This window comes from Schistosoma mansoni, chromosome W (genome assembly GCF_000237925.1).
Source record: "Schistosoma mansoni strain Puerto Rico chromosome W, complete genome".
NCBI classification, from domain to species: Eukaryota; Metazoa; Platyhelminthes; class Trematoda; order Strigeidida; family Schistosomatidae; genus Schistosoma; species Schistosoma mansoni.
The window spans coordinates 53,630,774-53,648,343 of NC_031502.1; the positions used below are offsets into that span (position 1 = coordinate 53,630,774).

Genomic DNA, 17,570 nt, shown 5'->3' on the forward strand with positions numbered 1-17,570 from the left:
ATTGTCAAAGTTTTAGAATAGAAAGAAAAACTTAGTGATTAAAGGAGATCGGTAGAAACTTTTGGATGTAAGTCACGTACTTTTTAGCATTTTTCAATAATGTAAATGTAGAACCTTATGTCAAATAATGGTCTTGTGAGATTTAAAAATGTCTCATAGAGTGTTATCATCAAAACTTATCAGAATAAGGTATTTGAGTTGTGTCTGACTCCTTGTAAGGCGAAAATAAATGACAAAGCAAGAGATAAAGATCCCTAATGAGTAACAGCTAATATGAAATTTATGTGTACGGTTTCCTGAAAATTGCTTTCAATCACTTTAACCAAATTCCACCGAGATATGAAGTTGCCCAGTCTGGTACTAGATCCCAACTTGATTTTCAGTGATCATCTAGTTGAAGTCAGTCCGCGACGCAAATTACAAAATTTAAGAAATATTTACTTGATACTTCGTATTAGTCGTCTTTTGTAAAACTGGTGCCTCCACTAATATATTTTATGGTTAAATGTAATTTTGAGGAAGACAAGCAGTCAACCATAATTAGTAATGTAAGCAGAGATAGATAGCGGCTAGTAGTGGATTCCAGAACGCCTTTTTCGTCCTGGGTGTATCCGCACCCTGGAGTTGATGTTCACTCTGGGACTCGAACCCGGTACTGTTCACTTCAAACCTTATCACGTTACCCATTTAGCTACTGAGTCCAGATAGCCACCAGCGTGTGCAGTGGGGTGAAGTTTTAATTAATTTTTTATTTGGTTATTTGGATCTTCCCATTGATGTTTAGGACTGGGATGCAGGTACATCCAGCTGACGAGTCCCAAATAGAACGGAACGCGTGTCCTGTATTCCACTATTAGCCATTATCCATCTCTGCTCATAATGCTTATAAATTAAGGCGACATCAAGGCAACAGGATGCAGATATGCCAATAAAAGCCTGATCAATTACAGTCCTAAACGTCAACGGGGAGATTCAAACAAACCGATACAAAATGAATTATAATTAGTAATGATTGGTGCAAACGGTATTATAGACTTAGCTACGTTATTTGATGAAAATTAACCAGTTCAAAAATTCTAAAAATAAATAGTAAAGTAACTGAGATTAACACTACACTATAATCTTTTTTTCAGTACGCTTCAAATAATTTACTTGAACACTTTTGAATCTTGAATATATGTTATCAGCAACTCAATGACAAGGATGTAAATCAGTTAATATAATATACGTGAGTCGTAGGTAACACTTTATGTTCCATGATAACGGCTAAAGTAGACTACATCCTTGTTAACTCACAAATAACTACTTTTTTGACGATAAATTGATTATTTCGGTGGTTTGTAAAATAAGTTCTTTTCAACCAGTAGTCATTCATAGAGTTATTGACTTTCGATTTATTTTACGCAGAACTATCAAGAAATACTTGATCATAGTTGAAAATAATATTTACTCCGTTAGGTAATGAAGTTACAAGAGAGCAGGGAAGGTTACCATTAACATGCATCATACTCTTATGAATACTATTCTTTATTCAAAACTATGAAGAGCAAAATAATTTATTCACAAAATTTATAAGGGAGAAAGTATTTCAACCACATCATTTTTTTCGATTATATATTGATTTTTGCTATAATAAAATAACATTAATTCAGTCTTTTCGAACTGTTCTTACGCATAAATCGATTTCTTGACAAATGAAGTGATCTCGTATAATGGAATTGTGAATCCGCTCACCTTCTATCGTATTGGCGAATGATTTTGGTTGTTAAGTCCCATAACTTTCATAGTACTAGAATGTATTTTTAGTTGAAGTCCGTATATTAGAATATGTCATGTCTTATTAGAAACACAGGAAAATAAAGTCACCCTATACTTTCATTAATTTACTTGTCATAACAATACTAAAAATCGCATTGTTACCATATGAACATTGACATAAACTTTATGTTGGTTACTATATATAGGTCTCCCGCATCTTTTTGTGTCAATCTGAACCAAAATTTTCACCTAACGCTCAGTGACTTTATAAATTATGCATATAGCGAAACAATTTTATGACTTCCAAATTTCGTTCTTTTCATTTACGATCTGAAGTGGTTAAAGATGATTTGTAAGAAGACCTTTACTTAAGGTCTCACGACAGTCAGGAACCATAAGCAAAGTACATTACCATTTCGAAAAAAACAATACTATCCCTAGATGTTACTCTACTAAGAATCTTTTTATGAATAATATAACAATAGTCAACAATTCACTTTGTTGTAAACTTCTTTATCTATTACTTTTTGAATACCAGATAACAAGTACATCATATGTGTACACACAAAGCGGATTTTCAAGAAATAGATCTCATACATTTGTATATCATCTGTATATATGTAAATGACATGTAAACATTTTATTTTTTAATTCAGTAAAATAGGAAAAGTGAATAGAGGTTTATTACTGTAATCATTTAAACAAACTCTATGCTAATTATTTCCTCAATATCTATAAACTTTAGTTAGCTCTTATTTAAACGTAGGTTGGACGAATCCATGAGAAACTTTTTAGTCACTGCTAATACATTTGTAAAGTAGATCAATTCGTTCGATTATCAATACTTTACTGGCATTATGTTAAACAGTAGTACTTCTATGTTAATACTATGCTATACAAGATTTCGTTGTATGAACAAAGCTTTTACAGCATTCAAATTCGTTGACAATAAATAATTTCACTGAGAGCTCACTAAATTCAATCACGACCACAAATATATCAAATACCAATTATTTTATTATGTCTTTATTCACTTGGTTTATCACTTACATCCATGAAAGAAATGATTATTAGTGATGTTTTTGATTTTATTATAGGCAACAATATTTAATAAATGAAGTAGAGAATGGCTCCATGAGGTATTTCCTGGAGTTCTGGTGAGAAGCAGTAACCAGTGGAGTTCAACCACGCCTGTTGTGAGATAGTAACTCGCTGAAGACATTGGTGGATGTGTCGCTCAATTCCATGGATTGGTTGAAGTTAGACATTAACACCGTTGGATGCCAGCCACCTCAGTGGTCTAGATATTAGTTGTTAGGGCGCGAGACTGATAGGTCCTGGGTTCGAATCTCGTGAGGCGGGATCGTGGATGCGCACTTCTGAGGAGTCCCATAATAAGACGAAACGGGCGTCCAGTTCTTCTAGGTTTTCCATGGTGGTCTAGCTTTAATTGATTCGTGATCTCAACTATCAAAATTACTATTATATCCACAAAAACCCCTTCTGAAAATGAAGTAAACTTAATCAGATTGGTGTTGATTATTATACATATGGATAAAATTATTAATGATGAAATTCATTCAATAAAGCATCATCTAAAACTTTATCATACAATGATCTATAAATTCTTAAAAATTCATAATTGAAATAATCAGCGACTTGTGGACAAATTTAAAAAATATTTAAAATGGCAGGAAATAGCTTTTCCAGTTCACTTAAGGATATTATTATTATTATTACTATAAAAATTAATATTACTATACTTTCAAATAAGAAAAAGTAAAAAAACTAATCCACAAGAAAAAAACAGGAGGTAACATTGAAATTACTCGAAAAAATCCCGAAATAATCAGATATTCTAAATAGTTCAATTCTTTATTATAAAAAGATAAATAGAAATAAAGAAATATAGTTTGAAGACTTCAATTCTACACATTCAATGAATTCAAAAGGTTACCTATAAAGTTGGTTGCTCTGGTTGTTAGAACGGGTATCGGCCTCGTGACTTCCGAAAAATCTTGGCTTTCATCATGAGGTGTCATAATTATTCCTTCAACTCGGAGGGCAGAATTTAAATGGTTTGAATAATTTTTTCTGGTTAGCGTTGTTTTAGCGAGTTAGTTTTTCTACAAGATGGGGTAGCTAACTCCATGCTCAACCCTCCTCCTTTATCTTGGCTTGGGACCGGCAGTAACTCTAGAAGAGCTACAAGCGGAGTTAATTCAAAAGGTTACTTGTAAAATAATAGCTTATTTACAAAATCTTAAAAATGGTACATGAAAACTAAGAAAGTAAACACAGAATAATGAAAATTTTAACTTTTATTATGTTGTAATAAAATGAATAGAAAAACGTTAGAAAAGAGAAATATGAGAGAAAGTATAACATAATTATAAGTTAAAACGTTATTCGAGTTAGCGTGATTGTGATGTTTTGATTAGTTTCTAATTTAAACATCAACAACTGTGAAGTTTTGAAATTCCTTGACGAATAACTAGTAGCTTATTTTGTTGGTGGTTGATGTTCATATAATAATAGAAAAGTGGACCATTCTTCCTAAGGTATTGTATCTTGTTGATCAAATTTTAATTTTAAGAAAATTGTGACACTTATGTCAATGCTATTGATTTTGAATCCACTGAAAATCAACAACCCATAGTATTTGATACCACGAAATTTCAGAGAGAGAACCAATACTTCTCAAACAGACAAATCTCAACAGTTAGAGAATTAGTGGGTTTATCCATTGTGTTTACCAGCTCATCATTATCTATCTTTTGACTCAGTCCTATTTCAAGAGAGCATCACAAATCAATGTAAGCAGTATCTGGATGTATGTTACAGATGTCTTAACTACTTCGATTCAGAAAATCAATTACTTTAATTGAGGTTTTCTGTGCTAAACATAACTGTTGTTCACTCGACCGCTGTTCGCAGAAATATTTCTAGAAAAGTTATGATTGTGTACTATTGCTTTTTATACAATTTTATAATAATATCAGACGAAAATGATTTATGTACACAGTAGTTGTGATGACCAAACTCATATAATTCAGTTCATTGAAAGTTTGTAACGTTACTTATACTCATTCATAAGTGCACTCGAAATTATTCATAATAAAGAGTTTTGAAATTTCATCCTAAACATATTTGTGAGTTCAGTAATTACATACTTACTTATGCCTGTTACCCCCAATGAAGCATAGGCCGCCAACAAGCATTCTACAACCCACTTTGTCCTCGGCCTTCCTTTCTAGTTCTATCCAATTTTTGTTCATTCTTCTCATATCTGTCTCCATTTCTCGGCGTAATGTGTTCTTTGGTATTCCTCTTTTCCTTTGGCCTTCAGGATTTCATGTGAGGGCTTGTCTTATGACGCAGTTGGCTGTTTTCCTCAATGTGTGTCATATCCACTTCCAGCACTTCTTCCTGATTTCTTCCTCTACTGTATGGAATCTGGTTTGTTCTGTCCGACGGTAGGTTGTTGCTGATAGTGTCTGGACAACAGATCTGACGTATTATGCGTAGACAACTGTTGATAAACACCTGTATCTTCTGGATGTTGACTTCCGTATTTCTCCAACTTTTGGACACATTCAGTAAAACTGCCTTGACATTTGTATTGAAAATTCTGACTTTGGTGTTAGTTGACAGCTGTTTTGAGTTCTAGATGTTCTTCAGTTGTAAACATGCTGCTCTTGCTTTGCCGATCCGCGTCTTTATATCTGCATCAGATCCATCGTGTTCTTCGATGATGCTTCCCAGATATGCAAAGGATTTTACATCAGTAATTATTAACATCTTGAACTTGATGAAAAAGTTAAGTGAAAACGTAACTATCCAATTATCTACAATTGTAGTGAACGAGAACACAAGTGGGAACAATCGAATGTATCTTGAAAAAAAATTACAGAACATCTTAGTAAAATCTGAGAACCATACAGTAAATACTTTATTTTCAAACTGTCAATCCATCGTCTCAAGCTTGACTGTTCCTTTTGCAAATATCAGCCTGTTGTCCCAGACTTTATTGTTCCTCAATTTACACAGCAATCATTTGCTTCTTTCGTTCTCTTTTCTTAGATCTTCTTAACTTTCTGCTGCCAGGTATTTCACCCTCGACCGATGACGTATACTACTTATATCTATCGACATAAGTGGCACACACCACACTATTATTAACCATCTGAAAGTTATTTATCTACCTGTAAGTCATTGAAAAATGATGCTAATTTTCAAATTATATTTTCAATGAGATAAATGTCATGATATTGATAAACTTATTTATTCAGTTCAAGTATATTAATAGCTGAATTACATCATTTTTTAACAGATCTGTTTATAACTTGTTCTATTACGACAGTATTTTAATAGATATCATTATTTCAATTATGAAAATAATCTCAGAAAGGGGTTTTGTGGATATTATAGTAATTTTAATAGTTGAGATCTTGAGTCAATTGAAGTTAGACCACTATGAGATGAGATGCACACTTCTGAGTAGCGTCACAATAGGACGAAACGGCCTTCCAGTGCTTCCAAGTTTTCCATAGTGGTCTAGACTCAATTGATTCGTGATTTCAACTCTAAAAATAATCATATGCTCTCTATTGACTGGCTCCATGAGGTATTTCCTGGAGTTCTAGTGAAAAGCAGTGAGCAGTGGAGTTCAACCAGGTCTGTTGCGAGATAGTAACTCACTGAAGACATTGGTGGATGTGTCGCTCGATTTTGTAGATTGGTTGAACTTATACATTAACACCGCTGGATACCGTCCGACTCAGTGCTCTAGTGTTTAAGCGCTCGCGCGCGAAACTGTTAGATCTTTCGTTCGAATCTCTTGAGGCGGGATCGTGGATGCGCACTTCTGAGGAGTCCCATACTAGGACGAAACGGCCGTTGAGTGCTTCCAAGTTTTCCATAGTGGTCTAGATTCAATTGATTCATGATCTCAACTATATAAAATTACTAAAAATCTCCACAAAACCCCCTTCTGATATAAATATAATCATTTAATTTTAGATAAACTACTTAATTTGATCAGCATTTAAATATTGTCTGTTCATATTTATATTTATGTATCCATATTTTTCTAGGTTCAATTATAATTTATACTTAAAAAAATACAAAAAATAAATAAATAACATAATTTTCAATAAAATCATTTTATTCTCTCTCATAGTTACACATTGATTTGTAATTACTACACAGCAACAAATTGAAAACTGAGATAATTTTTTTCTAAAAAAAATTTTATTTAATTCACTTTACAATAATTGTGTAATTTATTTTGTAAATATCAATAAATTAGAGATTTCTATCATCGCTCCAATTAAACATCAGACGAATATGTTTCAATATAATACGTATATATATATATATATAACAATTTGTAAGTTCATCTCAATGTAAAATGCATTACCTTCGAAAAAGGTATAAAATTAACAAAATATCAGGTTCGAGTTGGTTATATCAACCACTTACAACAATATCACCATTTAGAGATTGTAATGGTATAGATTTACTTAAATTACTTATCTTTTTTATATTATTATATGTATTGTTATTATCTATAGTTATATGTCTTATGAAATTAGTTTTATATAAAATTATTGATGCTGATAAACCATATTTAACTGGAAGTTATTCATCATTAGAAAATACACCAGGTTTATCAATTGTTCCAGTTATTTCAACTGAAATGAATCTAATTGCTTATAAAGTAAGTCAATACTGATAGTTAATTATAATAATATCTATTTATTGCATTATTATTTGTAAATTACTTTTTTTCTAAGCAAAGATGAATAGTGGCTAGCAGTGGAATACAGGACGCGTGTTTCGTCCTATTTGGGACTCGTCAGCTGGATGTGCTTGCATCTCAGAGTTGATGTTCACTCTGGGACTCGAACACAGTACCTCTTAATTCAAATGCCATCGCGTTATCCACTCAGTTACTGAATCCTGATAGCCACTTGCTTGTGCGATGGGGTGAAGTTTAAATTCACTTAGTATTGTTTGTTTGAATCTTCCATCTTTGCTTACAATGCTTGTGAATTAAGGCTATTTCGAGGCAATAGGCACAGTATGCACATATGCCAATAAGAGACTGACTAGTTGCAGTCCTAAACATCAATGGGAAGATTCAAACAAACAATACTAAGTGAATTTTTACTTTTTTTCTGTTTCAAGAAAATATAAATCCTCTATGGTACATTGAGAGGAGGTACAAATTATATTGATTTTTCAATAATAAAGTGCTAATGTTATTCATGATAATAAATTTATTGTCTCTAGAACTTGCTCTGGTAATACAAGTTGAATTAAAATGTTAAACTCTATCAAGATGTAATCAGTAAAAAGATCATTGAACCAATGTAATATTTGTAAAAATAGTTTCCATTAGGTAGTGATACCAAATGAAGTTTAACTGAAGTCGGGGATAATCACCATACGTTTAAAACATTAGGTTGTAATCTAGTGGTCATTATTCCCAGCTTTGACAAAATACTTACGCAATGCTTTCTGACAAGTTGAACTAATCTTCCCAAAGCACTTAAATATATAAAGATACTGTTATATTTATAGTGTGTTTTACTATTTATAGTAACTTATATAAGTTAAGGTTTACATCATTTTCATGCTTTAACAGATCTAATAACTAAAGGTTTTAACTTCAGTGTACATTTTAGTTTCCTGAATCGCTTTAGTATAATGCTTCAACAATTAATCAGTTTATGTATTACTCACTACAAAGTAATCAATTATATTCAATATACTTTTCACTCTTATTAGTCTAGAAAAAATAAAGCCATACGGAATTTCCCAAAAAAACCTAAAGCAGGGATTCTCGTATCAGTCTTTCGCTTAAATGTACACTTTCTAGACGTTTTTAGTAACGTTACCTCAGTTTTTTCAGAGTAACCATTATGAATGCAATAAAAATGCTGTAATAAAATGAACTGTCTACATCGATTAGAAAATAAACGTATCAGGTTTTATATGACTTGTGACATACTCAAGGTGGTCAATATGATTAGCTACAATTAGTCAAAAATTAGATTAGAAATTAATACGTATTGGATTCATCTTGTTTAATTGATTCAGTCATCAGTATCATGGTATTTGAAGGACAAAAGAAGTGATCAGGAGTTAATTCCACTTTTTACTTTACCGAAACAATCTACTTCTTATATGAATACATTGAGAATGATAATTTTAGTTTATTATTTTAGAGTTTAGTTGAAAAAAATCCAATGTAGCATTAATTCTCAGTTTGCAGTTTTTATTTAATATTGAATTCTACAAATAAATGGATCCTGAGACAATTAGGCTGTTTTTTTTCTGTAGATTATTTTGCAGTTAACCTCATGGATACTACACTTTGTCTTGTAGTCAATCGATGCTGTTTATATTGATACTTAATATGACTATCTACATGGAATGAATGATCTTGCAAACTTCTAGTAACCATAATATGTTGCCAAGTGCATTATGTATTGCAAACACTAATACATTCATTTAACCTCCTTAATCCTAATAAATTTTTCTTCCTTTATCTGTAGGATGGTAAACCTGATACTTTTCTTATCTTTCAAGATATGCTAATTGCATTCCTATCGCAGTATGAATATTACTCATACACAGGAAACAATATGCGTGATTGTTTAATGCAGAATGATTCTCAAGCTTTAACTTATGAAACATTAGTTGAAACAAGCTGCCTTTTCAACTTGGATTGGTCTTATGCATGTAATATCAATAATTATTTTGGGTATGACAGTGGATCACCTTGTGTAATAATTAAACTTAATCGTCTCTATGGTTGGTTGCCTGATATACGATCGAATGAGAATGGGATTAAGATATGTTGTAAAGGAGCTAATCCAAATGATGATATTCTTTTAGGTACAATTTGCCTGTATGATGCTTATATACATACAGAAGAAGGATGTGGACGACAATGCGCTTTTATTCCTCATCAATATTTTCCATATTTAAACCAAGAATCATATCAGTCTCCTTTAATCTTTCTTCAATTTCAAAATGTCAGGAAAAATGTTTTGATGCAAATCCATTGTGAGACAGTAAATTTGCCTAATAAGATGGGTGTAAATTTCGCGCTTCTGGTGGACTAAAGTATTTTGATACATAGTTAAATAATTTTAAATTAACAGTGATTATTATGGCTTTATCAATCTATCCAGTGTTTTAAACTTTTAATTGGGGTTATCGTCTTTAATGTTTCACCATACAATTAAGCAGCTAAGTCAGTATATAATCGTTTATATTTCTTACTTAAACCAATTTGTAATTTAAAGGGATTCTAATCAGTTACGATCAGTGAGTTACCCTTTTATTCTTCACTTATCTGTTTTACTTGGTAATAGCTGGCCAGTAGAACTTTAGCTAAACCACCTCAAAGTTAGTCGTTAGTGAGCCCATGATTGTTATGTAATTTACATAATTTGAAGGTTGTTTTCACTAAAATCTGACATCTATGTAGAAAAGAATTTTCGTTGAGATCATCTGGGGTTGATCATCATGGCTATCGACATTATTATTCAGACTTATTGTACTGCTAGTTAGAGCCATTGGCTCACTGAAATCAAACGTTACCTAGCTCATATCTATTATTTAACAGGCAGCTTTAAGTACCCTAGTCCTTAGCTTTACATAAATAATGTTTCTTTGGGTTATTATGCAATAAATCAACTCAAGCTTTGGGTATGAATACAATGTTTAAGCAAAATTACACTGAAATCTAGTTTAAGGTTCATATAAATAATATCCTCCCGACTCATCTTTATTCACATAGTCTGACGAAATCTCTACACGGATTCAGAAAGCTCGTTTGATTTTCGCCAACTTACGTCACCTATGACGAAGGTGAGATATCCATCTACCGATTAAGGAACGAGTATACTGTGCTGAAGTTTGTTTTGTCTTACTTAACGGCTGCGAAACGTGATCATTAAGAGTTTAAGATACTAGTAAGTTACTAATATTTGATGACATGACTCCCAGCATCTTCTGAGATTACCGGGTGAGTAATAGTGAGGTTAGACACAGAGTATTAGGAAATGATGGTAAATCAGTTGATGAGGTTGTAAATCTTCACCGACTGAGATGGTTGAGTCACGTGTTACATATGTCTAAACACCGATTACAACGACGCGCTATGATGACTAGTATTCGGGATGGTTGGAAGAGAGTTAGGGGCGGCCAAACCAAAACGTGGCATCAGTGCTTGAAGTCACTAACTTTTGGTCTGAGTCGTGTCAGTAGATGCAGACTACTTGGTTGGGGTCTGCGTGACTATCGTAACTAATGGTTGGAGACTCTGGGTGACATGGCTCAGAATTGACCACAATGGCGTAGGTGTATACACTCTCTGTCTTCGCTTAAACTATGAGATTAAAATTGCTTCATATCTGTCTTTCTTCCTTTACTATATCCTTATATACAATCTTTCTTTTATATATTAGTACCACTGAAGTAACTAATTCTGTGAATTCGGTGTTGATCTTGTTGTGCTAACGAGGTATGACAACTTGGACCGATGCATATATGTGCCTGATCCAACGTTATAGCTGACTAACTTACTGAGTTGTATTTGAGAAGATTCATATAATTTGAAATTGAATGTCATTACGGATCAACAACAACAAGAGTACCACTGAGTATAGTTTAGCATAAGACACCTATGAATTAACTGGAGTTAAGACAGTGGTTCAGTTATATTTCGGCTAATTTAAACCTGAAAAGACTTACTTACTTACTTACTTACGCCTGTTACTCCCATGAAGCATAGGCCGCTGACAAGCTTTCTCCAACCCACTCTGTCCTGGGCCTTCTGTTCTAGTTCTTTCCAGTTCTTGTTCATTCTTCTCATGTCTGTCTCTATTTCTCGGCCTAATGTGTTCTTTGGTCTTCCTCTTCTACTTTGACCTCCAGGATTCCATGTGAGGGCTTGCCTTGTGACACAATTGGGTGATTTCCTCAAAGTGTGCCTAATCCACTTCTAGCGCTTCTTCCTGATTTCTTCCTCCGCTGGAATCTGGTTTGTTGTCTCCCACAGTAACTTGTTGCTGATAGTGTCTGGCCATCGGATCCGAAGTATCTTGCGTAGACAGCTGTTAATAAACACTTGTATCTTCTGGATAATGGCTTTCGTAGTTCTCCACGTCTCTGCCCCATACAGTAGAACTGTCTTGACATTTGTATTGAAAATTCTAACCTTGGTGTTGGTTGACAATTGTTTTGAGTTCTAGATGTTCTTCAGTTGTAAACATGCTGCTCTTGCTTTGCCGATCCGCGCCCTCACATTCGCATCTGATCCACCGTGTTCATCAATGATGCTGTCCAGGTATGTAAAGGTTTCCACATCCTGCAAAGCTTATCCGTCAAGTGTAATTTGATTGGTGCACATTTTATTGTATCGGAGAGTCTTGCTTTTCCCTTTGTTTATATTGAGACCTACTGCTGCTGAGTTTGCTGCTACACTGGTCGTTTTCTCCTGCATTTGTTGTTGCGTTTGTGATAGAAGAGCCAGATCATCCGCAAAGTCTAAATCGTCAAGCTGTATCCTTCCTGTCCACTGTATTCCGTGCTTTCATCCAGATGTTGACGTCTTCATGATCCAGTCGATCACCAGGAGAAAGAGAAAGGGTGAGAGTAAGCAACCTTGCCTAACACCGGTCTTTACCTAGAATGAGTCGGTGAGTTGTCCTCCGTGGACGATTTGGCAGTTTAGTCCATCATAGGAGTTCCGTATTATATTGACTATCTTTTCAGCACGCCGTAGTGTCCAAGAAGCCTCCATAGTGTTGTCATGTCCAAGCTATCAAATGCCTTCTCGTAGTCGATGAAGTTGATGTAGAGTGATGAATTCCATTCGATTGATTGTTCCACAATGATACATAAAGTTGCGATTTGGTCTGTACACGATCTATCCTTACGAAATCCAGCTTGTTGATCTCGAAGTTGAGAGTCCACGGAATCCTTCATCCTGTTTAACAATACTCTGTTGAAGACTTTTCCTGGTATTGAGAGAAGATTGATGCCCCTGAAGTTATCGCACTTGCTGAGATCGTCTTTCTTTGGTATCTTGATCAGAAGTCCAAGTGGCTTTGTGTATGTTATTGTGTGGGAATATGGTGCCACCTATGACCAGTTTATTGAAGGCACATAGGTTTGCAAATCTCTCACCATTTTCGTTCCTTTCTCACAGTCCATGTCGTCCCATAACGTCTTCGTATCCAGTGTTGTCCTTTCCAACCTTGGCATTGAAATCTCCCATCAGAATGGTCAGGTCCTTGGTTGGGCACTTCTCGAAGATCAACTGCAGCCTATTGTAGAATTGGTCTTTAGCGTCTTCATCGTAGTCGTTGGTAGGCGCATAGCATTGGATGACATTCATTGTAATGGCCTCTCTCTTTGTTTTGAAGGAGGCTTTGATGATCCTCGGTCCATGAGATTCCCATCCTATAAGTGCATTTTGTGCTTTTCTGGACAGCATCAATGCAACTCCTTGTGTATGTGGGGCATTTTCTTCTTCATGACCGGAGTATAACAGAAGTTCTCCTGAAGACAGTCGTTGTTGTCCAACCTGCGTCCAATGTGTTTCACTGATTCCAAGCACCTCCAGGTTATATTTTCTCATTTGTGCAGCAATTTGGAAGACTCTTCCAGTCTCCCACATTGTTCGGACATTCCATGTACCTATGAAAATTGTGGCTCTGGTTGTTAGAAGGTGCATCGGCCTCATGACTTCCGAAGGAACTCGGCTTTCATCATGAGACGTCATAATTATTCCTTCTACTCTCAGATCAAAGTTTAAATGATTTGAATATTTTTATTCTGGTTAGCATTTTCTTAGCGAGTTGGCTTTCTACGGGATGGGGTAGCTAACCCCATGCCCAACCCTCCTCCTTTACCCGGGCTTGGGACCGACAGTAACCCCCGGAGGAGCTACAGGCGGAGTTCTGAAAAGACTACGTTCGATCTAATATTGGATTGAAAAGTATTGCTTAGAATGATGCTACTATAGAGTGTTCTCTAATTTAGTATAACTCTCCAACTTATTTCAATAAATGACAAAAATTTCTTTGTCACTAAGTATTTTTAATAAATTCATAATATTCATTCAATTATATACAAAACATACAATGAAAAATATTATCGGAAGTCAAATCCTGTTGAACAAAGTCTTCTGTAACAATTATTCATGTATATGAATCAATGTATATGAACTAATCAATAAATTTAAGACTTGACAATCAAGTATAACTTTTGACCACCATGTCAGTGACTAAAAAAAAAGGGATTTCTTCATTCTTTTTATTTGATATAATTTATGCTCATAACGAATTACCAGACATTTCTTTGTAGAGAAAATGATCATTTCTACTTTTTGAAAACAAAAACCGGTTGAAAAAGTGATTATTATTAATTTATAGTTCACTATCCAAAAATGTATTTTTCTCTCACATATTATTATTGATTTTCAATGAGAAAATTCAGTCCGATCCTGATTGATTCAACAAAGTTTCTTGATCATTAAATGTTTTACGTCAATAAGTAGAAGGGAAAAATGATTTTTGTTTTAGTTTTATTCGGATTAGAATGATTGTTTATTATTCAGATTTTATGTTCTATGTACTTTTTGTTAACCGTTAATTATACATTAGTTGATAAATGCAAATGAGTATAGAAACGAAAATATTAAATTTGCTTTTTATTGGTTGTAATTTCATTTTTCTAGTAAATAAAAACTATGATTAGATGGTCGGACTCAATATAATCACCTATGTATTTCGACTATATTAACGGTACAACATGTATAATGGATTTTAATGAATAACGGCTCCCAAACTTTGCAAATAGTTCAGAATAGGGAATGTGAACAATTAGCTACTAATTCTGTGTTCTGAAGGTGTTCCATTTGCGGCTTGACTCAATGGTCACGATTTCGATTCGTGACGATATCGTTAGTGCATATTGTTGAGGATTTCTACACTAAAACAAAAAAGTCGTTTAGTACTATCTGATTCTTATTGGTTGTTTACATAAAGTTGGTTCGTAATGTAAACTATGTTTAATCTAAAATATGTGTATAACAAGCGTATTCTTAAGTCGATTAGAAAATAGTGGTTAGTTGATCAACGTTAGTGAAATCAAAGGAAGTGATAGATAATTTAACTTCGATTGATTGCTTTAAATACAAATGGAAACGGGAAATTTTCCGAGTTGCTAACACAACACATTTGCATCAAACTAAGAGAAGGAATGGGCTTAATGGGTTGGAAATAAAATAAAGAAATGCAAGGTTAATAAAGGAGAAATGAACTCTTACTAACAACATTCTTTTTAAAAACTTAGTTAAGGATGTGAAAACTTTTGTGATAATCATATTCAGTCAAAACAGTCGAGTGTAATTTACCTGCTTTCTGATTACACTGAACTTTTCTGAAATATTCATAATACGTTTATTAGCACAAAGTGGGAAGACGATCCGTCTCATAAATGAATAAATGTGATGTTTAAAATCTTTTATACATTGAAATGTTCATGTAATTCCAAACAGGAAGCGTTTACCTAGTATTTGGGAATTGGATGAGTAGACCAGAAATGAGAGATATTCTGAGAGAAATCTTCCAAATGATATTAACACTTTAAGGTTTACCTGTACTATTGTTATTTCAAAATTTGTAACTTTATGAAAAGAGATTGCAATCCTACAAATGTGACTTTCAATAACTTATTCACTTCCATGCAATTCATTTTACAAAATAATGTTATCTTAGTATTCTTTCATAATGCAATTTTTACTCCTGTTTTACTTAATCATCACATCTTCAGATCAGTGAGAATGATTTAGTCAGAATTGTAAGTTGAATTTTCTTTCTTCTTGAGTTATTCTTATATCTATAAATTCAAAATAACGAACAAAAAAGGAAATCTTTAATTCTCTCCCCCTTGGTAAGCCAATTGACTCCTATAAAAACTGTCATAAAGAGTGATATGTTTGCTTCAAATAAATAAGCGTATCACACGAATGATGAACAAATCATGAATATATGTATAATAAACGTCCTATTTGTTGATCACACAAATTACCATTATCGGTTCTACAGTTTCCACAATAAAGAATCCAACATGGTATCGTAAGCGGTTTAGTTGGATTGACTAAATTAAATAAGTCATATTTAAACTGAAATAGTGTATCTTTAGAGAATTTAATAGATGTTTTTTCAAATAAATTTGTATTCAGTCAGTCAGTCAGTTACAACGTAGAACTTCGCACGTACGTACATCAGTTCAAGTTGTCATACCACATTAGCACAGAGATGTAGTTGTCCATTCAAATCCCTTAGTGGTAGAAGTAGTAAGAGTATAAGCAGTAATCCGAAAGATTAGGGTTTGAAGATGTTATTCAAAGAGTGTAATACAGTGAAATAAATTTGGAAGGAGAAAAAGGATAGGGACATGAAGAATTCAGAAGATTAGGATTTGGCAGAACACAAAGAGTGGATGCACGTTCGCCATTGCAAACGGTTTTGAGCCATGTCATTCAAAGTCTCTAACCATCGATTGCTATCATCTCGCGGATCCCAAACAGGTAGTCTACACCTACCAACATGGCTCAGTCCAATTGTCAGTGACCTCATGGATTTGTGCCACGTTTTGGTCTGGCCGCCCCTAGCTGTATTAGTTGTTTGAATTCACACGTTGATGCTATGAACTTCAATTGACTAATCTTTTTCGGTAGATGTACATCCTGTGCAAATCGCTTCAATATTCCTATCAGTTCACAAGCATTTTAAGCAGATTCGGATGATGGTTAGTAGTAGAATCCAGGATCCACCTTTCATTCTACCTAGAACTCGTCATCAAGATGTACATGAACCCGTATTGATGTTCACACCTGGACTGGAACCCAGTACCTATCATTTAAAACACTCATTACATTATTCACTTAGCTACTTAGTCCAGATAGCTACTGAGATGTTCAGTGGAATGAATTTCAATTCATTTGTGTTACTTGCTTGGATCTTCCGGTTGATGCTTTTTTCTAACAGTGGAGGAAAACAGCCACAGTTCAAATATATTCCCGAAGTCGATAAAATACAGCAAATGTTTCTGTCAGGTGGTTAAACCATCTGAGACTATCTTATCTTTCATGCCTTGACAAATCAGCCAAAAAATCATTCCAAACAAGATTTTGAAATTACGAGATATGTTGACCTGACAAGTAAATAAAATGTGAATTTACCTAGAATACCATCAAACTGCCCATATTCAAGTCAAAATATATATGATCAAGTAAACTTAGATATGGTATCTAACTCATGTTAAAGGTGACAGTTTCGGCTGATGTAATCTCTAAGAATCTGGTAATCTTGATATTTTACTTAAAAAATATATACAGGACTAAGGAAAGTCTAAATATTTGTGTTTAAATTAAATATTTACCCTCTCAAAAAGATTAATGTCAGTCAAACGAAAAAAAGCACAATTATTTAGAATAATTTTTTCTACCTTATATACAGAATAGATCAGAGGTCATGAATTGATTTTCCTGTATAAATTCTGAATTCAAATGATACATAAAAACACAAATAAGCTTGCAGTTCTCAATGCCAAGTTTGAACTTGATAGTTCCAAATAAATTGAGCATTGGTTAGACAGTTAATGATTAATATATCTTTTCTGATATCCCAGTGAGTGGAAAATTGTATTTCTGACGTTTCGTGACTTTAAGCCGCTGTACTCTGAAGAAGTGGCTTATAGTAAGTCACGAAACGTCA

General features: G+C 33.7%; 1 protein-coding gene across 1 annotated transcript; it reads left to right on the forward strand.

The window, feature by feature from the left end:
• Positions 1 to 7,171: 7,171 nt before the first annotated feature.
• Smp_163170 (putative sodium/potassium-dependent atpase beta subunit) lies at positions 7,172 to 9,896 on the forward strand (the record flags this gene model as incomplete). The annotated part of the gene is made up of 2 exons (XM_018790158.1): positions 7,172 to 7,480; positions 9,324 to 9,896. 2 exons carry the CDS (start codon positions 7,172 to 7,174, stop codon positions 9,894 to 9,896), a joined length of 882 nt encoding a protein of 293 aa, XP_018655529.1.
• Between the last annotated feature and the right edge of the window lie 7,674 nt (positions 9,897 to 17,570).